General features: G+C 39.6%; 1 protein-coding gene across 2 annotated transcripts; it reads left to right on the forward strand.

The window, feature by feature from the left end:
• Positions 1-11,501: 11,501 nt before the first annotated feature.
• SAMD7 (sterile alpha motif domain containing 7) lies at positions 11,502-21,915 on the forward strand. Of its 2 annotated transcripts, none has more exons than XM_053951788.1 (8): positions 11,502-11,635; positions 12,430-12,556; positions 12,693-12,829; positions 13,894-13,972; positions 16,352-17,031; positions 17,683-17,804; positions 18,080-18,190; positions 18,861-21,915. In XM_053951788.1, the coding sequence occupies exons 1-8, from the start codon at positions 11,533-11,535 to the stop codon at positions 19,131-19,133; spliced, it is 1,632 nt and encodes a 543-aa protein (XP_053807763.1). In that variant the 5' UTR covers positions 11,502-11,532; the 3' UTR covers positions 19,134-21,915. The 2 variants fall into 2 exon arrangements, with proteins under 2 accessions (XP_053807763.1, XP_053807764.1); XM_053951789.1 differs by having other exon boundaries at positions 11,555-11,635; positions 12,363-12,556.
• Positions 21,916-23,835: the final 1,920 nt, after the last annotated feature.

Consider the following 23,835-nt stretch of genomic DNA (forward strand, 5'->3'; position numbering starts at 1 on the left):
AAAAGCAAGACTTATAGATCTATTGCAGCAAATGTACATTTATGCACATAGTGCAGATACTTTTAACACTCAGATATCAAGTTACTCCTTTTAAAATGGAGCTACACAAATGCAAATTTTCAGTCTCTATTACAATATACTAGACTGATAGAGAAGATTTTCAGTCTGGAAAATTCTTTTTGGTTGAACTTCTGCCAGGATTAATCCCCTTTCAGTTAATCATTTACATGAATGGGCAATCTGCAGAGTTCATGCAAGGCCTGCAAACTATATTAATTACTAGAAATCTAATTACAAATCAACAGAGTCACAGGATCAGTGTTACCTCCATACGGTACCATCTGGTATAATGGAGCTGGATAGTTCAGCAAAACTCCCCACTACATTCTGTGGAACCTCAATCTGAATGTGTGTTGCCAGAGAGAGCAAGTTTATGCAGATATAGGAGCTGCTTATAAACCATTTATAGGGTCATCCTTAGTGATGCCATATCTCTGTATTCTAGCTGCTGTTTCAAAAGTTACTACCAAAAAAGGTATTTGTTCAACACTTTTCTATTTGAATGCAATGCCAATGCTGTCATTACTTGCCTTTATACATCCAAGAATGTGTAAAATACCCTAAATCCTTACAACAGGTAATGAAAAAAATCACTAAACAAGCAAATATGAAATCATGTCTACCATAAAATGCTTTCATTAAAGGTATTATGTGTATTGTGATTTGCTTCACTAATTATTACTCCAATTTAAAAGCTATGTCCAGAAATTCCATAAATGACAGGAACATGGCACAGTGCAGCTTCCATTAAAATTTAATTTTGCCAATACATTTTATCTTTCAGCAAATGGTCAGTTTGAAAGTTTTGACCAAAACCTATCAGTCTCGTTTTATACCATATTAGCAAAAAAAATTCAGGTCTTTGAAATCTCAACTTGTATGGTTTTACATCCAGACCTTCTAAACCATTTGGGTCCAAGGTCACATAAAATCCAGTATTCTTTCCACAAACAATGTTTGGTCAATTGACTTTTCAAAGGAATTCAAAGGAATTTTCAAGGGTTAGCCATATTTCAACCCTGAGGTTCACTCACTGGCTTTTGGAATTGAGATCAGCCACACTAAGTAAAATTGAATAGCTTCAGTTTTGCCCAAAGTTTGGCTCCAGTTCTCCCTGACTAATTCCCAGATTTCCCTTGGGAATGAGAGAGCTATGTAATCCACCTAGTCTCTCCAAATTCTCTCAAGAACAGTAGTAAATGTAATGCTTTTCCACTAAACAACCAATCATGTTGCAACCTGTTCCCTTTGCAGTATCTGTTGACCTCGTCAGTGTGAATTTAGTACAGGACAACACCAAAGGTGGGCACTTTTCAGTGTCCTGCAACTCAGGAAGGAGCAAAATCATCTACCCTGCAACCAAGGGATTGGGGAAAAAATTAACTCCCAAGGAGTGTTCCAGCTTGAAGGACATTCTGCACAGCCCAGTCTATTACAGTGACACTCACACAAGTTTGCCTGTTCCCTTCTCTGGTTGTTTTTCAATTTCTTGTGGACCAAGACACCATTTCCAAGGCAGTGTGACACTGTAAAATCTGGTGTTTGTTTCTAATCCTAGGGCACAGCTTCTGTTCAAGCTCATTCTTGGACTGGTCTCAGACTTTCTAACCCATCCATCAGACTACTCCCTCTTTACTTTGCTTCTGGCAACTGTGCTCTTCTAGATTAGACCTTTCTGGGGGAAACATGGAAGGAAGTGAGGTTTAGCTAAAGAATCTGATATGTCTGAACACAGATTACATGTTGGAAAAAGATGGGCTGACCTGTGATAAATAAGCCATTTATCAAGTTCTGTCTCTGTTCATTTCATGATATATCTCCATTAAAGTGGAGATAAGTAGATTTTTATCTTGCTCCAGTAAACTTGATAAGAAGAAACAGGGATTATCACTCTTTCACAGATTCCTCACTTAGGACAGACAGTGTTTAGAAAGAATGGATTAAAACCTGCTTAGGCACTAGTTTAGCAGGTTCTCTACTTCTACAAATCCATTTTAGCACTACATTTTGGTAACCAACATAATTCTTGAACTGTCTATTAATCATTAGACAATTATTAATTATTAGACAATAAAATTGTCTAATACAATTTTTACCTTCCATTTTTGAAGACCATAAATCCCATCAGTTGAGCTATGTCTGCCATTGACTTTGTCAAAAGGGAACAAAAGGGCAAATCCTGGTACTTCAGGAATTGAGAAAGATGGGTAGTAGTTGACATTTCTTTGGATCTCCTTGTTCTTAATTCAGCTTTAGAGTAATACCCAAACTGCCCAAAACTCATTAATTTCTGTTCATAATTAATTTCCTGCATGTCTCTCTGTCCCTCCTTTGGTGCTTTGCCATTTTTCCTCAGGTGAAGACACCCAGCAGGAACAGGAATGCTGAGGGACACACAGACCACGGTGTGATACAGAAATGCTCTCCTGCCTGATGCCTGCAACATCCAGGCAAGAGCAACTTGCTCTTCCCTGGAGAGGGACCACTGAAGCATCTTTATGAGCTGTGTTTGTCACAGTTCACTACAGCACACAGCAATGCTGCTTCTGTGCCAGAATCCAAGGGCTACGTGCCAGAGATCTTGGGAAGCAGTGTCTCTCTCTCCAAACTTCCCTCACTAGGTAAAGCATGAAAAAATAAATATATGGTCTTATTATATTGCTGGGTTTGTTTCTACCTCGGGAAGTAATTTTTTCTGATAATTAACTTTTTGTGGTTTTCCTGAAATGTGATTCACATGGACTAAACCATCTGATGAAAAATGGATGCTGATGCAAGGTTTTACTTTTATTTATTTGGCCAACCCCACATCTTACACAGCATTTGCTTCAGCCTCACCCAGACAATCTTGAAAAAATTCCAGTAAAAAAACATTTTTCAAGATTATCTACTCATTACATTTCAAGTCACAGGCAGCTACGAATTGAGTGGACTGAATACAAGGTGAAAATTATCTTTAAACCTAGAATGCTCCTTTGCTTCCTTGTCTGCCTGCACATGCAAAGATTTGGACATCTACATGAAAACTATTCTCAGTTTATTTTAACTGGTCTCCAATAATTTAATTTTTTTTAAAGGAAGACCCAAAATTATTTTTTTAAACCCAGTAGTAGATTTTTAAAGCAATATTTCTGAGTGGGATTTTCTTCTGTATAAAGAAAGTCCAGGCAGCAACAAAATAGCCACGATGGGATTTAAAACAAAAATATTTAGAGTCACAGTCACTTCAAAAAATTTAAATAATCCCACATTAAAACGAATATATTTTGTGTTATAAAAAAGAATTTGTTTTCTGTGAGGTTGTGCAGAGGTAGAGCAGAATTATACCCCTTTGCTAATGATAACACTTCCCTGAGGGTGATTTTCAATAGGAATGAGCCCATTTGCCCCAGGTTCAGGCACTGTGTTAGTGTTTTAGAGAGAACAAGGGGCAATATTTTCTTGTTGCAGCGAGCATCTGATGAATTTTAGGCAGGTGATTAAGGATTAACAAACATCTCATCAATTGACACAGATATTGGAAGAAGCTAAGCACTCCCTGACATTTCCAAACTTGCCATTTCTAGGCACTGGTTCTGAGAGCCAGCTCATGGCCAGTGAGAATTAAAGAGTAAATTGCTGGCTTGAGCAGTATAACCAACTGATCCCTGTGTTAGCCTCACAATATGCTTAACAGGATTTCCACCTTGCAGCTCCCCCCAATCCCATCAGATACACAGCTCTGGGGTATCCCACTTCTGGGATAACTCCTTGCCAAGTCAGAAGTGCACCCTTTCTAAAAACCAGTATAAATAGGTAACACAAGAGGGGAGAGCCAAGCAATTCCAAACCTTGTCTTGTATTTCTTGTTGGAACAGGAAGATTTTAAGTGAATGCATCAAGCATCTTAAAAGCTAACAACGGCTTAGCAGGTTAAATGTGAAATAGGTTTATCAGCTCAGTGTAGTGCTCTTCATGTAATTATGTTTTTACAGCCTGGTTAGGGGCTGGTATTGGAGAAGAGCTTGTGATGTCAGAGTGGGGAGAGCTTAGGAGCAGGGATGAGAGCTAATCAAGACAAGTTCAGTTTGTATTTAAAGTCAAGTCAGCGTTAGTTAAGACAGTTTTTGACATGTTAATCTTGATGTGTTTTAAAAGCTGCCAAACACATTAGTGAGGCAGCCTGGAAGGAAGACTCATAGAGAGGGGACACACTTGGATGTTCATGGTGGCTTCATTGTACCCAAAACTAAGGTCTGCACAATAGATGTAAGTATACACGAAATAAGAAGTGCTGGGTTTTTAATGTAAATGGTGATGAAACACCTGTTAAGTAATACCAAAAGGTGCGTGATTTTTCAGGTTAAATAGGAAAGACTTGTCTCACAGTAGAAATGGAGCAAATCAAAGCAAATTTGTTTGTGGCGAGTTTATTTAAGAGCAGCGCTTGAGTAAAGTTAGGAATAGGCAGGGTGGTATAGGAGAAGTAAATTATGTGATTAACTCAATTCTGATTTCTCAGCAATCTGCTATAGGTATTCTTATGGGTAAATAATTCTGCATATTCAGGTGCAAATACCGTATTTGTTATGACATAACTGGATAATTTTAGAAATATTTTAAGATCTGTTTCACAGACAGAAGATTTTACTTTGGGAAGGCTTGTCCTTGCATACTCAGTATTTTTCTAGAAGACTTTGGATTCAGATCATATTGCTTGTTATGTATGTATAAATGTTTCCCTGTCTTGTCTATCCATAACAAAATATTCTTAAAAGCTAAGTGGTTATTAATATATTTATCTTAATCTTTGTGCTAATTTATCTTTTAAATTAAAACAGAAAAATCTTAATATTTTATAGTTATTTCCTGGTGCAGTGGATTTTCCAAATCAGCGTGCAATCAGAATTAATCAAGGCCATTATCACAAGATATATTTGGCTGCTTTAGTCTGATGTACCTACTTTAGATTTACCCAGTGAAAATTTTGGCTATATGTGTGTAGACATCATAACAAACCCCAGTGCTGGCAGCTTTGTGGAACACCAGTGTACACAGTGGAATACATTTTTTTTAAATATCTTAAGGTAATGAGGGTTCCTTACATTTTGTTATTATCTGACTACGTGGGCAGAACTAGCTGTAGACTGAGAAAGGCTTGGGCACTATTGCATTGTCTCTGGAGTGGAAAATTCAAGTTCCTTAGTTAGAGAACATGTGAATTTCCAGACTTCCACAGTGCAGCAGAAAATGGAAAGAGTAAGGGAGAGAGGCAATCCTAACTCAAGTAATTCTCTCATAGTCTGATCCTTCAAACTGGAGGTGAAGATGTTCAATCTGTTTGAGATGCTGATTTCTGAGCCTGTTCACAAGGTCAGGTGTGCAATTTTACATGCTAATCTCACACGGGGAAGAAGTTTGTATTAAAACCTGTGACTTCATACATAAATTTGGATAATAATAGGGGGTTTAGTATCTGACATCTGTGACATATATATATTCTAACATGCCTGCAAATAATTTTTAAGATGTGTATGTGCTGTATTTTTCTTTTTAATAAAGAAACTTGACCTGAAATGATTAATGATGGAAACCCACATCATCTTGATTTACTTTAGTGTTGGAAGACTCATCAAATGTAGGATTTTGGAAAATTTGAGGGATTTTTGCTGCAGTATTTAATATCCTAACTGAAAAGGGCAGGTACCAATGATTCAGTACAAATTTTCTAGATTCAAACTCTTAGTTAGCCAGTTAAGTTAAAGAATTACTAAATTAAAATAATTTAAAATAGTCTAACTAAAACTCGTTCCTCTTTCCACTACCTGGTTACTTTTGGCACTGAGAGAGCTGTCATTTGCACTGACATTTCATCTAAAGGTGAGACACAAATCCCACTAAAATTCAACTGCATTTCATTTGGAAATACCAGCCTGGTCCTCCAATGATCAGAAAAATTTCTGTTCCATGGTGCCCACTTCCAGTATTCAAAAATAAAATTAAAAAGCAACACATTTATTTTTAATGCTTTAAAAGTAATAATTATCAAAAAGTAAAACCCACAGAGTTTAGTTTCCTTTTAACTTACCCTGCTTTTGCCATATTTTGCAATCTCTAGGCTTCTGAAAGAGTCTAAGAAAGAGGATAACATTTCAAGTGTCATCCCTAATTATGAAATAAATCCATAAGGAAAACAAATGACATCATGCTTTTATCTCTTTGTATATAACTGATGTAATAGGAAGACCCATCCCCTGTAAACACCTCCCTGTGCCAGTTTGCCAGGATCCAGGGTGGATGCACAGTGTTCTGAGTGCATACATACACTTTCTCCACTATTTTCATTAGTTCTTGCCTAGCTATTGTACTTAGTTTTTTAACAAGAGTTGTTAGATCCCTCAGAGTGATCCCAGAGGAGCCTTTGGGTGCTGCCACAAACACAAATCTCAGTCCTGTGCCTGTGCAGAGACCAGTCCCGTGGCCACAGCGCCGAGCTGAGAGGGAGAAGTGCCTGGCACAGTTCCCACCTCAGCTGCGGACTGTCCTGGATCCCTGTGCCTCCAGTGCCAAATCAAACAGCAGGAATTCAGCTCCCTTTTCCTCTGTCACTGTCTGTCTCTGTCCCCTCATAGGCTCTGCAGGCTCTTGCTGTGTGTTTGTGCATCCCCACCTCTGGGTTTAGCCCATGCCTCCGACTGAGTGCTGCCTTGGTGGCACAGTCTCCCCTTGCCCACAGCCATTCCAAGGGGAACAAGATGAGCTTTTGTTATGAACCCATCTTAGTTCCTGAAGGATTGAGTTCATAGTCGAGGCCAGCATAAGCCTCGACTACTGGCTGAAAACAGTGTGCTTAGAAAACAGAGTGACTTGCTGCTCACAATTTTATCAACCAGCTGGCTCAAGAACAGGCAGGTCCGTGTCTCCCAGTCAGTGTGAAGGCATGCAACACAAACTCTGCTGGCTGACACACACAGTATAAATAGAGTTATTTTCCTTTCTTTAGGGAATGTATCGTTCTCAATCCAGTTTTAGGATTACACTCTAATCTCAGTCTCTGAGCAGTCTGTGCCCACATATCTAGGATTAGAATTTAGCCCCACAGCCTCTCCAATGGCACCTTACTCCAATTAAGAAGACATATTTCATGCTCCTGTATGACATAATGCTAGCATAACTGCTTTTTTTCCTTTCCAAAGTTGTTTATTTTGCTGATTGTGGATTCTGGAACAATTACAATCTCTAGCTTCATGACCCTCATCATAGATTCAGAGCAAGAACCCTTGATCCAATAACTAATAACATTAAGACTATTAATAATATTAGAATATTTATTTTTTTAAAACAGGACCTGATTTCTCAAGCAATCAGGTCAGCTTTTTCTAAAAGGGAAGCCAATGGAAATGCAAATGAGATTATGTATGTCTTCATTCATATGTTTCTCTCATAAGCATGAATATATGTTCATATTGTGTGTTTGATTTGGCTGACACAAGTTTACCTGAGCATTTTAAGCAATCCTCAGCTTCTTCCAGTCTGTGGAGACACTGCTGTAGTTCACTAAACATGGACTTTAAAGAATGCTAATTCCATGTGTTTGATGTAAATAAAAGCCGTATTTGTAAATGAAATCTCAATGCATTTAACTAAAAAAACCAGTCTTCCAACCAGTCTATATTATATATGACTAAACCGTATTTTGCCAAAGCAATTGATAACATCAACACGTGGACTGCTATAGACATTTTGAAACTGTTGCATGATTTGATTTGCAAATGCTTCTGGTTCATGAAGTTCGTGTCTTGCCACTTCTCATCTAATAAATTGAGACAGAATTAGTCCTGGGTGAGTGGTTCTGCCTGCTGCCAAGAAGGGTTTGCTAAGGGTAAGACTCTAAAGGCAGAGATTAACTTGTCTTCATCCCTGTAATGTGCTGTACAGCCAGGATTTGTGCAATAGGATCAGAGCAGAGCCATATATGAATCTAACGCTGGACAGCTGGTGTGTATGAATTTATATGAACCCTGATGCCAGATTTTGAGCTCCTCTCAAATCCCAGCTAATAAATGTATCAGAAGTGTACTTTCCCTGTTCCCTCACAGATCCTCCTCAGCTGATGTGGTTTCTAATATGTGAGTTGTTATGAAAAGAGTATGAACCTAAACTACCCTAAATTTGACCTGCAAGTCAGAACCCCAGCTAAGTAACTGAAAAAGGTGTTTTTTTCCAAATGGAATAACATGGATTAGTCAGGTTCAGTACTTCCTCCTGACACAGAGTTACAAATCTTTATATTAGGTTATTAAGCTATTTATCCCATCTGATCATTTCAATACTTGACTAACAGGAAATTCAGGGAAATAAAGAAGTAATTTAATACAGATAACACATACAAAACATGTCCTTTAAAATAAGTTTGAACCATATGGATATTTTACCATTCAACTTGCAGAAAGAGATGAGAATTCTTGTGGAAATAACATCTCAACTTTATATTACAAATATCACAGTTATTTTTATGCATCTGAGAAGAAATTCAAGATAAGTTAGATAGGATTGATTGGCACACTAATGAAAAAAACAGAACGATTTCATGAAACAACTCCAGTGAAAACCTCACTAAGGAATCAAACCTTCCTTTTGGCCTTATGATGATTCAAAAACTGGGTCAGTGGAAACAGTAAGCTATAGCTTTAGTGGAGGAAGATACCAAAGAACTTTTAAATCATATTATTCCATGAGTTTTTCAATACTATATCTTTTCCATGTGAAACCAAAAGACCACATTGTCTACCTTTGCAAGGATAAGTTGTTTATCTGATGCACATTGTCTGAAATGGTGGTCTGTGAATCTTGGTCATCTGGTGGATAATAATTATCAGTAAATATGGATCACTTTGCTGTGGATGCTGCTGTAATCAGTATCCTACTTTCTGGTGAAATGCCAACATTTAAACGAAAACCTCATATTTAAATAGAAGTTTTAAAGAAAGTTCTGACATAGTTTCGGCTTCATCTCTTAAAGGAGGCCGTGTGAGACTGCCTGTCAACAGCCTTCACATCCAACACAAAATCCAGACTTATTTTGGGAACAACAGACTACACAGAGAACACCACAGTGATACTGGTGCTACTGGTTTCTAACAACTTACTGCTGCTTGCTTTTGGATGGATGTCTGTCAGAACAGGCAGGGTATATGGGATCCCACAGGAGGGATTTGGGCCAGAACAGATGGCTCTTTTCCCACCAGGTTTTCCATGATTCTACAATTTAAAGTTGCATCATATAATTTTAGTCACCGGTGTGATTTTAGGGGGAAGCGTAGAAGCTCTAGGAAGGCCTGATGAAGAAAGTGTCTTTTATTGTGTGTCTTTTTCCCATACAGGGACATTTCCCCAGAAAAAAAAAGCACATTCACAACTTTGATTTAAACAGGAGACTGACACATTCTAGCAGTTCCTAAAATGCAAAAGTGGTACAATGTGTCAGTCATCTGAGAGACAAACATGTGTCACTATTAAAATTTGATATTAATTTTAATTTTTTCCCTGATTTACTAGAATAAAAAGGTTAAAACCTCCTCAGTCTTTTTTCCATTATGCTACCCGAACCTCTGGTGGTTTCTTTGCACCTTCACAGAATCACAGAATAGTTTGGAATGGAAGGGGCCTTTAAGGCCATCTAGTCCAATGCCCCTGCAATAAGCACTGACATCTTCAGGTAGACCAGGTTTCCCCAGGAAAAAAGAGCCAGACAAAGGCCAAAGGCCAAGCTGTAAGAAGGGCAGCATGAAATTTAACATTTCAGTTTGTTTTGCACAGTGTTCAATGCAAATAAATCAAATAAATGGCTCACTGAACAATATGGTATGGCAAACACCATCATCCCAGTTACCACCTATTTTTTGAGCTGTTGAAAAGTTTAGTCCAGCACTAAATCGCTTTAGTACTGAGCTTTAAAGTGCTTTAGCAGCTCAGAAGCACTTTGGCAGCTCAAATGCTCTTCATGAGGCACCCAGCATCCTAAATCGCTTTAAGTCTAAAGTATCCTAAAAAAAAGGCAAATGGAAACATGTTCAGATACAAATGTCAAGAACAAAGGCCATGGTGCTGGTCTGGGATTTGACAGACTTGTCTGTTGCCAGGAAGACCTGAATCTTGGCCAACACAGAACCCAACATCTACTCTTACAAATGTAAAGCACTTGTTATTTGAGGGAACACCAGTGGTATGGTCTAAATTCAGCCTCTACTTTCAGTGTAAATGGCTGAAATTACTCACTTGTTTACCTTTTGGTAAACTCATTTTGAGATCAAGTATTTCCCTCTTACCAAAGAAATGGTAAATTCCTTAGGCACGTGAATTAGATTGATATCTATCACTTAAATTATTTTAAACTCATCAATAGGTCAAAGGCAATAAAAGAAGCTATAATGATAAATCTAATTTATAAATGGCTTGGGTAACGAAACACAGGACTTTTCTCTAATCTCATTTTTGGATAAGGAACAGTGTTCCTGTCTTTGCATTTCCCTCACTGTTACCTCTACCAAGTGCTGGCTGAACTCCTGGAGCTGTACTCTCTATCTGCAGGATGAGAACAGCATTACATCTTCCTTCTTTCAGAAGACAGAAAGAATCCATTTCATCAGAGCTAGATGGGGATGGAAATACAACTCCTTATTTTAAAAAATAATTTTAAATTATTTTAAAAATCTAATCATTTGCTGTGCAAGTCTAGTGTGAGATGAATTTACAGATGCTCCTGATGCAGCCTTCAGAGCCAGCCTGCTCCCTCTGCCAACTCCTCAACTCAAGGCATTCCATAGAGGACAGCTTTTTAACATCCAGGCTCTGGGTTACAGGACTTGCTTCCTTTACAATTATTAGTTATGCATATTTTAATTACATATATTAATTTACCATTAATCTGAGTCTTAGTGGTTTTATCACTGTTTTCATCACTACAAAACATGTTCTTTTACCTTTTTTACTTCAGTTTGGCAGCCTTATGGGGCTGATGTCATTTGGAACAGATAATTTCCACAATTTCTTTCCATCTGCTTCACTTAGTTTACATTAGACAGGGCTCCAAACCATTACAATTCTGAAATTAAACCAAAGACACCTGCCTTCCTAAGCATGAGGATATCACTGCTCTCAGACACACCAGGGGTTGAAGGCAAAGGCTTGGATTTAATTACCTCCTTTTGAGCAGGTGTTATTTTCCAGCATCCTGATTTTTCTGGCATTGTAGGATCCATCAACTCAGTGTAAGCAATGGCAATATTTGCATTGTCCTGAAAGCTGAAAGAGTGTTTTCTACATGGAAAACACTACAACCAAGGTCACAGAAGGGTCCAGCTGTGACCTGCTTAGCTGGGAAACAACTTGCATAACCTTCTCTCTTTCTAATTGCTGAATGTCTTATTCCTCTCTTTGGTGCTGCTGCTTCAGTTCTTTACAGCAGCAGAGTTGTTGCTGTCTCCCTGCAGCATGACTCCCCGGGAGCACATGAGGAAGATGTCCATCCTGGGGGAACAGGGATCACTGGAGGAAAAGCACCTGTACCGGCTGGCAGGCAGCATGGCAGCAGGAGGTGAGCAGCAAGGACCCCCACTGCACATGTGGTTATAGCATTGCTGGCATCTACAGCCTACAAGGAACAGCCAGCAGCAGGTTTGATGTCTTTAAAAGGTTATTTCAAATTTATCCTAGGAGTAACTGCAGAAATACTTTGCTTAAGATAATTAAAAATTGATACAGAGAGCTCTTGGAATTCAGTATGTGATTGAGATGCTGAGCATCTGGAAGACAAGTAAATGGCACACAAGAACTCAGAACAAAAGCCACAGCTGGACATTATGATGTTCTGGCTCACCATTGTGGGCTTTTTCTTCTAGAGCTGCTTTCTCATGACAATACACGTTCCACATAGTATGATTTTTCTCAAAATGAACCTGTATTAGAAATTAAAACCCTCTCAAGCAGAGAACTTAACATCCATAGCTATCTTCTGTTTCACAGTATTATGTAAATTATTATTCATTGTATTTTGTCCTTTGATACACTTGACTGAGCACATCCTATTTATTTTTACTGCAGTTTGATTGAATAAATCTACATTATTTAAACGAAGTACTTCAGGTGTCAGTGAAAACCTGTTTATTTAAACAAAGTACTTCAGGTGTCAGTGAAAACACGTTTATTTAAACAAAGTACTTCAGGTGTCAGTGAAAACATGTTTTCAGTTGCTGCTATTAAAAAAAAATGTGTGAATTGCACTAGAGGAAACAAAACAAAACTTTTTTTTTTTTTCTGGTAAGGTTATACCGCAGCCAGAATCACTTCCTAACTTACCCCACTGAGAGCAGAACTGTGTGTGCCTTGCAGAACTGCGGCAGCGGCAGGAGATGCTGATGAGGAACCAGCTGATGGCAGTAAACCCGCAGCTGATGGGGCCGGGTCAGCAGAGGATGCAGGCGATGCCCGCCCAGTTTGAGCCGCGACTGGTGGACAGGTACCGGGCAGCAATTTCTGTTCCAGCACTGCAGTTAATCGCTCTGTGTGTGCTGCCCCTGAGGCTGTAAAGACCTTTGGTTATCCTTAACTAAACAAAATCCTTTGCATATCTGAATGCTTTCTTTTCCTCTCAGAGATCTGCTACCTTCAAGTGAAATGATGGCCTCAGCTGACCCCAGACAAATCCACATAGCATCCCACCTGGGACCCACAGTCCCGCAGCACCCCAACATGCCAAACCTGCTGTCCAACCGTGTCTACCCAGGCCCAGGTAACAAAGCACCCTCTGCAACCTGAAAAGTGGGAGCATGTGGATCAGAAAACCAACTGCACCTGCTAGTTTTCCATAGGTTTATTGGTAGTGTCAATAACAGCTTAGTTTATTTTATTTAGAAAAACAGTCTCACTAAAAGGAGGCAGCCTGTACCTGCTTAGCAGTTTATGTCTAAGCATGTCCATTTTATCCTTTGTTAAATACAGTTCTCAATCTTTTGCATGTTTTTATTCCCTCCTTTTCTTTTTGTATTTTCCAAGCACTTTCACACCCAAACAAAAGCTATAGTGAAAAAATAGCTCCTCATCAACATTTTACACTACATTTTACTCTTGCTCTTATATGAGGATTGGCTGCTTTATACAGATCATATGTTCTAATGATAATACCACACGCCACTTAATTCATGTAGGGCAAATACAAGTCCTTCTTAATAAAGACTCAAAATTAGAGGGCACAGCTCCAAGGGGAAGGCTGGACATCACAACTATGGCATTCATGTCATGCTGCACAAAAATTTACATATTACTTTATACAAAGTGAGCTTATGAGTTTTTCTTTGAGATGAGTGAATGTATTTTCAATGTCATATCAATACACCAAGACAAATTTCTGATTTCAGCTTTTTTCTCAGCCGTAACATGGATCTCAAGAGGAGATGTAATTTAAAATTGCATTTTAAATTCCAGGCTGAAAGCAGTCTTGAAGGAGCAGGTTTGCTTTGCTCAACTGAGGGCTATTATTTTCTGAGCAGTTATATGTACTTCAAAGGCATATGTCACCGAATGAAACCACCCTTTGTGGTTAATGGCAAGTATTCCTAACTACATATCTGATCCTGAAAACACCTGATGAGGGACTTCATGTTCTTTCTACATATTGCCACTAAAACAATGACAACAAATAGGATTTAACTTGAAATCCTGTCACCTTCCTCGTGAAGCCCACAGTTGAAGACTTACAAAGCTTTTTAAAGTGTCTCTGCGTTGCTTTAGGGGTTGTGCATTTGCATGAGGAAACCAGTGAATTTTAAAGATTTTTTTATTCTCCTTCCCTCTAAGGATACAGCTTTCTGCAACCAGAATCCATGGAAGCTGTGGCCAGAAGACAAGAACTGGTTCAAAAGCAAAATATTGCCAGGTAATCAATAGCAAGCTTTGCTCTGAGGTGCATGCCAGGGTTAAAGCAGCAAAGTGATTGAGATTGTTTTTCAAGTCACCCAAAGAAGCAGAGGGCCCTTGAGTATCAGTTAAAGCCTGAACCTACTGACTTTCTGCTTGCCCTATTTTGCTTTTATTCTTAAAATGATGTAACAAAAGTAAACAAATCCCCTAGCTTGGTTAAGGAAAAGAACAAGTTACAGCCACAGCCCTTGAACTGTGGATCCAAACACCCTGAAGTTACAAAAGTTCAGGAACAAATTCAAACTTTGCAGCTGTGTGATATCAGACACAACACTTTAGGCCTGTAGCTGGGCCCTTGGGATGAGCAGCTGTGTCTCCACCCTACCAGGGTGGGCAGCTTTCCTAGTTTGACCAAAGAGTTGGAATAGCAGAGTGACTGTACAAAGTCCAGTTATTTGTACCCGTTTCAGTGTAGTCAATAGCTGGTTAAGAGACAACCAGTGCCCTCCCTCATGGCCACACCATTTCCACAGAGGAACTCTAACCTCAGCCACTCCTGGACTGGCTGCACGACTCAGTGGGAGTGTCCTTCACACAATGAGACTAAGAGCAAAGAACAGCCAAGTTCCGTACATTCACTGGAAAATAATTATGACGGAAGTGTTTTGAGCTCTTAAGTAAGCAAAGCTTGATTACTGAACTCCTCCAAGCACAAGATTTGCATCAGCAATGCATTTCCTATAGCTCTTGCTACATGGCAAAAACCCTGAGAAAAACAAGTGAAATAACTAGCAGCAAACATGGCCATCTCATACACCCACAGCCACATCAGAGCTGGTGATACCTGTTCAGGCTCTTTCCTCAGCCCACCAAACAACAAAACTCCAACACGAAACAGCTCCCCTACACCTTAAAAACCTTTAATGCCAGTTTTTTGCCACCCTGATAATTTCCACCCTGTTCACACAGCTTTCTGCAGCACAGAGCACCTTTAGGGCTGCACTTGCTCCTTTCAGCTGTTCCAGAAATCAGGTGTTGACAATCTCCTGCCCTTGGTGCAGATGTGCTGCTGAGCACCTGGGTTCAAATCCTTGTTCTCCAAGGGACTCTGCCTCATCCCAAAGCTCTGTTTTCTGGTCCTAACAGGAACAGACTATCTCAGGTGGAGGAGGAGATAGGAATGTAATGTTTTCTGCTGTTTATTGCCACCTCAAGAGCTGGGTGGGAGTAACAACAAGCAGGCAAAGCATACAAGGACACGGTACATAGACAAAATATTTCCTTTGTATCTCTGAAAGCAGAAAATCAGTAAGTTGGAGGTTGTTTCAAAGATTAAAAGAAGGCAGAGAAAAAACCCTGAATGGTGTGATCAAATAATTCCTCCTCATACCAAAAATCAGTATAGATGGCTTTTGCCCAAACTGTTCTGCTGACAATTTTACACTCTCCTGAAGATCAGACTCTGTGACCTGTTATACTCATTGCAGTGTTAAGAAAGTTATCTTGATGCACTTTAAAGTGCTTTACTTCACAGGCTCTTTTCCAAAGATGCAGAAATCCCACTGAAAGTTCCTCAAAGCTCCTTTAGGAGCTCTACCTTTCTGTTTGATCACTGGCCTGGCTCCAGAGAAAGCTGATGCAAAGGTTGGTACAGCAGAGACAAATACTACTATTACAAATACAATACAAATACTTGTTATTCTCTGTATCCCACTGGCAAGCCCTCCCATCCACTATGACAGGAGCAGAAAGCTGGCACAGACTCTGGAGCATTCATCCAGAAGGAAGGAGATCAGCTGAACACTTCCCAGAAGTATCTCACCCTTTCACACTCTCAGAACCATGCTCAGGTGCCAGGCACTGTGGAAGGTTACTCAAGAGACTTAGCATTAGCTTACTCTGAATAGATGCACAGGTTCCATAGATAATATCATTCTTGTTCTTTGTAATTTACAATATCACTGGAATTTTGCAATTTTTTGTACAAATTTCTGAGTGATAATATAATTCTTTATATTATCTTTTCTTTAGTCTTCAACCCTTATGACTCTGGAGACTGTTTTCCAAATGTGAATATAATCCTCATAATCCTGGATTGCCAATATGCAAATAACACTTTTTTGTCTGAAGTATTTTCCAGAGCCATGATATGGAAGGCATGTTTTCCCTTTCTTTTAGCTTACTATGTGTATCTGACAGCACATAAATACAGCCAGGTTTGCCATTCCATCTGCAGTTTGTACCCTCTCACACACAGCAATGTAGGGGAGACACAAAACAAGCAGTACTCTTGCCTATTCTTTTATCTGAGTTTTATTCTGCTGCTGAAAAAAAAAAAAAAAGGTGATGAAGGAACCGAGCTTCCCTAACTGCTCATGCTCTGTGTGTCTCTTAGAATGGAAATGGAGATGAGTGCTATTTTTCAGCAAAAGGAAATGGAGAAAGCCCATCGGAAAGGACTCCTGGGCCTGGAAGCCCCTTTCCTTTACCACGGGATGCCAGCGAGTCCCATTGCTTTCCGTGGCAGGCACAGACTCCCTGAAGGGCACCTTGCCAACGACCTGTATGTCCATCGTACCACCCTGGATGAGATCCATGGCAACAGCATGCTCATGGCAAGCAGCCCATACCCACCAGTCACCACCCTGCAAAGGGAGAGGGGGCGCCGCCCAGGGAGAAGAGCTGGAAATCACAAAACCGCCGAGGGCAGTGCCAACGGCACAAAGAACCAGGCAGATGACAAATCCATGGACTCTGCCTCAGCTGCAGTGGATGATGAGAAAGAAGACAAGAAGGAAGTAGAGGTGGAGACACCGAACAAACATGAGCAGAGCAAAAACCAGACTGAGCCAGCAGTAGTTGCCAAGAACTGCAAAGAGTTTGAACAAGGCTTGAGAAAAAACTGTGCTACTCATGAAATTCCTACTGAAACCACCAGCTGCAGCAACACAAATGAGAAGGAAGCCAACAGCTCCTGTGCTGCTTTTGATGACAAGTACCTGTACCCTTCTGCAATCCCATTCTCAGCATTACCATATGGATTTCCAGTGCCCAACAACCCATTGCTACCTTCAGGTTTGTCAGATCTCCAGATTAGAGTGGTATGTTGATATAATCTGGTTTTATTGATTTGGTGTCTCAATTCTTCCCTCTGTTTAAGTGAATTTTTGGTATGGTAGAGTCATTACAACTAAAAGTAGAATTCTAATGCTGCAAAGAGTAATATCTGTATTCAGTTCTTGTTTTAAAAAGGAGTTTCAATTAAAATAAACAAAATTACTGAATGAAGTTGTGAGTTAGCCTCTCTCTTCAGCCCACAACTTTTCCATGTGTTCTAACTCACAGTAGGCAGTATGGACTAGCAAAGGCTTGGATCTGTTCTACTGAAATATTAGTCAAATTAAAGCAACGGTAAAGTCTAAAGAAGAAAAAGCACTGGATAATGCACTCATTAGAGGAAGTCCTGCAGCATTTGTATGTGTAATGATTGGTAGGTACAGTGCCAGCAGTAAACAAAAGAACCTACCAAAAAAAAACCCCTTCAGAACCAGGTTCTGCTCATTACCTGGTGATTTTGCTTAGGAATCCTCTATCTGCAAGTGACTACACCTTGCTGTTAATATATTAGGCTCTGAAAAGGTGTAAAAATTCTCATGATAACAATCATTTCCTCTTGATTTGCCAGCAAAACTCTACCAAGATAACCTCTATGTTTCCTCCTCAAAGGGGCTCATGGCCTGATCCTGAATGGAGAAGACATTTCTTCTGTTGAAGACATTCGCAAGTGGACAGTTGATGATGTGCACAACTTCATTGTCAGCCTTCCAGGTTGCTCAGATTATGCCCAGGTGATTATAAACATTCACCACATTTTCAGGTTTTTAGGACCATCTAGATTTAAATGTCAGCCAGCAAATGTAAATGTGGGAGGGTAGTTGATTGTCCCAAAATTACAAGTATAATAGTAATTTTCTTTGTGCAGTTAGGAGATAAATACAAAGATAAAACAGTAAAATTATTATTTCTTCTTTTTATGCCTTTGTTTATGCCTCAGGGTTAAGTATGAAAAATAACAACCAAAGTCTATTTTAGCACACTATGATGTGTTTTATCACTTCATCAGATATTTAAAGACCATGCTATTGATGGAGAAACCCTTCCACTGTTAACAGAGGAACATCTCCTGGATACAATGGGATTAAAACTTGGACCAGCATTAAAAATCCGCTCTCAGGTATGATCATTAAATGTATGACAAGATGGTGAGTCACAGAGATGTGAAAGTGCCAGAAAATGACAGGAGGGAATTTTTCCAAACTAAAGCACTTTCTTTTCCACTGGTAAGGTAACTGCCAGAATATTGGGAGAAAATAAATTACTCCGGCAAAGTTTTCTTTTGCTTCCCTGTATGTTACCATGGCATACAGGGAGACCATAAGGAATACGACCATACATTTTTCAGGAACAGATTGTCCCTCTCTGCAGTTTTCTGCCCTTAATTTCATCCACTAATATCAACTCTCTCTGTGTTTCTGTTGTTGCTGGTTCTTTTCCTTTTCTTTAACCCCTTGTACTCTCTCAGTCTTCTCTCTTTCCAGCCACCTGCCCCACTCCTGACTGGCAGTTTGCCTCCCCTCTGTCCCTGAGTGCTGCAGCACCTTGGTAGCAGGAGGATCCTGCTGTCAGGCCCAACAGTCCTAAGTTGGGTATTGACAAGCTCCTTCTACAACCTGGGCCTAGAAAAATATGAGAGTGAAAAAGGAATGGTTTTTTTTACAGGAATTTGATAACACTTTGAGATGCCTGGGATGTCCCTGGGGGGGCTGCACCAGAGTCACGCTTGATGTTTAAATTGGCTTTAACGGCAAGAAGTAATTGCTGCAATTGTGCCTTTGTCTTTAAAGGTGTCCCGACGTCTGGGCAATGTGTTCTACATGATGAATGTCCCTCTGTCCGTGCCCCTGCCTCCTGCTCCAGGGAAACCCTCGGAGCAGCCCTCTGACATGGCCTCCCCTCTGCACTGCAACAGCAGCGGTGACACCCTGGACAGTCCCTGCTCCCAGGACCCAGAAACCTCCCAAGCAGTGGAACAGATGGTTTCAGAAAGCAGGGAAAATCCATGTGACACAGCTGGATCCCAGGCTGACTTCCAGATGATTGCTTTCCAGAAAAGTTGAGCGAAGTCCAGGATATAACGTGATTTTAATAATCTGGGAACCTCTAGTTACAAAGTGTTTGAGAAGCTACAGCCTGAAACCACTGTAAGGCTAGGGCTGAAGGAAATAAATTGCCAATGCAGCATGAGGAAGTGTTGTACCTGAAAGGCATTCAGAAATGCAGCTACAGGTTAGTTCAATTACTTTCAAGTGCAATTCATTGAAAAGAATACCAGTAGAATTAACAGGTAAATTGAATTTTTCATTGCAGTCCAGAGTTATCACTGAAAGCTGCCAGAAACTCAGAGCGCACTGTATGTCTTACAGTGTGTTCCAGTGGGCAGCTGAGAAACTATATGGAAAGGTCACAGCTTCCAAACATAGCTGACTTCTGCTTCTGTTGAACAAAATTTCTACAGAACATTCATATGGAATTCATTGGGACAGTATGGAACTGCCTACAGAATAGAGAGAAATATACCCCAGACCCAGCAATTTGAGTTAATCCATTGCTATTCCAGATCTAAGCCCTTCTAAGTGCCTGGCAAGGGTATACAACTTATAAAGATACACAGATTGAACATGAAAATACCATGTGTGGCAGCAATTTTAATTATTCCAAGGCATTCTTATCACCAGGGCTGGAATTTGCTTTTCGTGACTGCAAGAGTCACTGAAATTAGATGAGTCACCAGCCTCTGCCACTAAGGCCAGTCACTGGGACAGTGACATTCCCTGCAGGCAGCAGGCTCAAAGCCACCTGGTTCCTGCCAGCCTCTGCCATCAGCTTCCCATCAGCTCACCAGGGCAAGCCATGGAAAGCCTTTCCCTCAGCAGCACATTCAGTGTTCTTCACGTTGGAAGAGGCCATCAGTTTAGCCTGAGAGCTCCCTTTTCTCTGGAAAAATATGGTTTTCCCTCACTTCTGCTACTGATGAGTCATTATCTCACAGCAAACAAGGACATGAAATAGAGCTTTTAGCTGAGGACAAATCCCCAGCGTTTATTGTGATTCCTGTGTGACTTATCCTTGCTCCCTTTTTAGGGGTTTGGTCCTACATTGGTTTTCCATGCAGACTTTGGAAGTCAGTACACTTCCAGTCTCCTCCCTCAAGAACTCTTCTTTACTCCAGAGGATATATAAATACCTTTGACAAAATCTAGTTCTGAAATTGAAGCTTGATAAATTGTGGACCTGCTGTATGTTGCTACTTTAGATTCTCTCCCCTTAGTTTAGTTTGTGTGGTCTCAAGTACTGAAACCCCAAGAAGTATGAAACTGTTTAGATGGTGAGTTTCTAAACACGAGGAGGGGAAGTATTTCCATAGTCTATTTTTTTACTTTAGCCAGAGATAAATTGTTTTATGTCTTTGTTATATTTGTGCACTAGATAATTTGTGATTAGATGTTTGCAACAGCAACCTTGGATGTCCATCTTACCATACTGTCCAAACTTTGCAGCCTTTGGAAAAATGGCAAATATCCATATTCTTTTTAGCATACAAAAACAGTTTCTAACTTATCTTTTATACAATTGATAATCATGTTGACAGTGTCACATATCTGATTAAACAGATTTAATGACTTGGTTTTCTAATGGCATCCTACCTCCTCTCTGTGTGAAATACTCGAATCAATCCACATGAGACCTTCTCCACCCTGGAAGAGGAATCTCTGACACTGTTCAGGGGAGTCAAGCCAGGAGATGTCGCTGCAAAGCCACTCGGTCACCTGCTGTCCCTCCGAAGGGAAACGCAGCACACCTGAAGTACCGGGCGCATGTTAAGGGTGACAATATGAAGAAACTTTACTTGTTTTTCTAAAGTAACAGCAGAAAAGCTTGACTTCAAGTCCCATATGGCAGGGAGGAAGGATTGAAATGTGGTTCTGAAGAGTGTGATTATTTTTGTAAATGGGTCAGACATGAACAATGCCAAAAGCTGAGCAAGTTGGGATGCAAAGTTTGCAGTCTTGCATTACTTCTGCAATTAAAAAAAAAAAGAAACCCCAAAAAAACCACCAAACATACGATCCTTTGCACATACTGCTCAAAATGACAAAAGGAATTACTTATAGCTTCCTGTACTGGGGGAGATGTGCTGCAGCAGCCAAAATGCAATAAGCCCTGAACAGTAAACAGCTGTGAAGTGAAACAGGAAGGAAAGGGATTTACCTAAACAGACATAATAGTTTCTATTTCTAATGGAGGAAATACCACTGGTAATGAATGTTTCCTCTCCTACAAACACTTCAGAGAAAATGAAAATAAAAGGTAAAAATAATTAAAAAGTACACAGAATCAGTAGACAGACTAATATTTCCAGAGGTTGATGTGATTTCAGGAATTCTGTTTATATGTAAACTTTGAGGCCTTACTGATTCTCATGTTCTTTTTGGACATTTATTGTTTATTCCAGCTGCAAAGGGGTTCAGGTATCAACCACAAATACCTAAGAAAGGTGGCAGAACTCTGCCTCCTAATAACTTTCTGGTGCCTGTGCCACTAGTGCATTCATTTTCTCTGCAATGGAACTAAAATCACAGTGGGATGCAGATGATGTGTTTTTATACATGTTGCATCATTAGAAATGTTTCATTTAACATCTATTGCTGTATTAGTCCATAGCAGTGATGCAGTTAATGAAGAAACAAAAACCAACGTTTTTTATTAGGTGTTGTAGAAGTTCCTGATTTTGTCTGTATCTACAGTAAATGTGCTCCTAGGGACAGAGACTTCCATTTTAATTTTTTTTTAATAGTGCCAACATTAAAGAAAAGATTAATAAAAAGTATAACAAACATATGGCAAAATGGTCCTGTATCATAAATAACAGATTTAGGAAAGTCCTGAAGAGGAAGAAATGGCTTATCTTTTCTACAGCAACCTGGGTTTCTGGTCTCATGTAGGTTGCAGATGATGATGTTGTGGAATACAAACTCACATGGAACTAAATATATAATTCTCTGATCAATTTCCCAGGTGAGGAATCACTAAAAAAATCTATAATGTTACAATAATCATGCAGAATTCTCACCAGGTCCAAGTCAGGCAGTCACTTTTATCCAGCACACAAACAAAAGAACAGGAACATAGGTTCACAAGGTGATGGTATTTCAAACTGACTCATACCCATGGGCTACCCACTAGCTACTTTATAAAACTTTATATTCTAAGACTTTATACAATTTTGACTCTGCCACAGAACAGTTTTCAGAATCCTTTGAGTGTGAAACAGAAAAAATAACCCACTCTGGTTTTTAAAATCATCTCTAGTTTTTAAACTCTCTAGAAATTTCTCATATTTGCAACTTTCCAATTACCCTCATACAATGTTGTGCAGTGTTTTGAGTCACCTTCAACATCAGCAACTTTACAGGAAATCATCCAAAACTAGATACAGCTCTTGTTTTGGTACCTTGCCATGCTAATGTTCTACCTAAGCCCTTTATTATTTACTGGAAAATAACAAGTCTATTTTACGAGGCTGAGTGTTCATAGAATTACAGAATGGCTTGAGTTGAAATGGACCTTAAAGATCATTCAGTTCCAAACCCCTGTGCTCATCAGGGTTCAATTGCCTCTGATGGTTGGTTTTGATTAGCTCTTCATGCTATAATAAATAGCTGTAGCTTTATTGCTATGGCAATTTCAGTATAATAATATATGCTATATTGAGAGAAAAGCTCACCTCTCCTTTCTCATTTCTTTAGGCTTTGGGGGGGTTATTGCAGTTGCCAGGCTCTCTTCTTTCTTTGGGAAGACTTTGCTCCTTCTATCACCTGTACTGAGGCCACAAGAACTACTCTGTTGATTTGGCCCTTATGCTGTCCTTTCCTTTGTCCCATTCCCAAGTTTACCCAAGTCTGTTTTTTTCCAGACAGACATTAGTTCTGCTACTATTCCCACGCTCTTCTTGAACCACTAATTTCCCTGTGGGTAAGGATGCAAATCTTTAATTCAGCCCAGAGTAAAGAAGAACCTATTGTCTATGTTGTATGGAGAATGATGTAGTATTTTTTCCCTACAGCACAGCAAAGGCTTGAATAGACATTTTGTTTTATCAAAATCTAAAACACATATAGCATCTGTGTATGTGAATTACTGACAATGGTTGATCAATCAACCTAAATGGCAAAACAGAAAAAGCACCACTGACCATGGGAAAAAAAAAAGAAAGCACCAAACCAACCTGGTTCTTTGTAGCAGCCTTGGCTCATCAGCCAATCTTTGCTGATTATCTTTCTGTTCCAAGGTTCTAACAGTTTTGCTGGAGGAGCACTGTGCAGCTGGGATTCATGGGACTCCAGCAGTCCCTGAACACTCTGCAGTGGAAGATGGTCTGTAAAGCACTCCCTGGCTTCTAGTTCAACCTGTTAAATGGAGAGATGTAAACTCAAGACTTTCATCCTTACATAAAAAATATTTTTAATTCAAACACTTGTAATCATGACAACAAACTTATGATTTTATAAAACTGGTAGGTTTTTTTAAGGTTATGCCTTAAATATTGTAATTCTTATCCTCTCCTCCTGCCACTGGCAAAAACAGAAATATAAGCAAGCCTTTTTTATACAGACTTTTCCCTAAAACCTCAGCTGGCTCTTCCAGAAAATGTATTGATGTATTTTTCGTTTATGTGTCCATGTACATCCTCACTGACTCCAGCATGGTCTGATTGACAGTGGTCTTTAGAAAGAGCTGATGTGCCAACCCATATCAAGA

This window comes from Vidua chalybeata, chromosome 10 (genome assembly GCF_026979565.1).
Source record: "Vidua chalybeata isolate OUT-0048 chromosome 10, bVidCha1 merged haplotype, whole genome shotgun sequence".
Classification (NCBI taxonomy): Eukaryota; Metazoa; Chordata; class Aves; order Passeriformes; family Viduidae; genus Vidua; species Vidua chalybeata.

What these genes read in the sequence shown, in the direction of transcription:
- SAMD7 (XM_053951788.1), top strand. Translation starts at nt 11,533, where the DNA reads ATGACTCCCCGGGAGCACATGAGGAAGATGTCCATCCTGGGGGAACAG. An exon ending in CCGTGTCTACCCAGGCCCAG is followed by an intron (nt 12,830 to 13,893) that starts GTAACAAAGCAC and finishes CTTCCCTCTAAG; the next exon opens with GATACAGCTTTCTGCAACCA. An exon ending in CAAAAGCAAAATATTGCCAG is followed by an intron (nt 13,973 to 16,351) that starts GTAATCAATAGC and finishes TGTGTCTCTTAG; the next exon opens with AATGGAAATGGAGATGAGTG.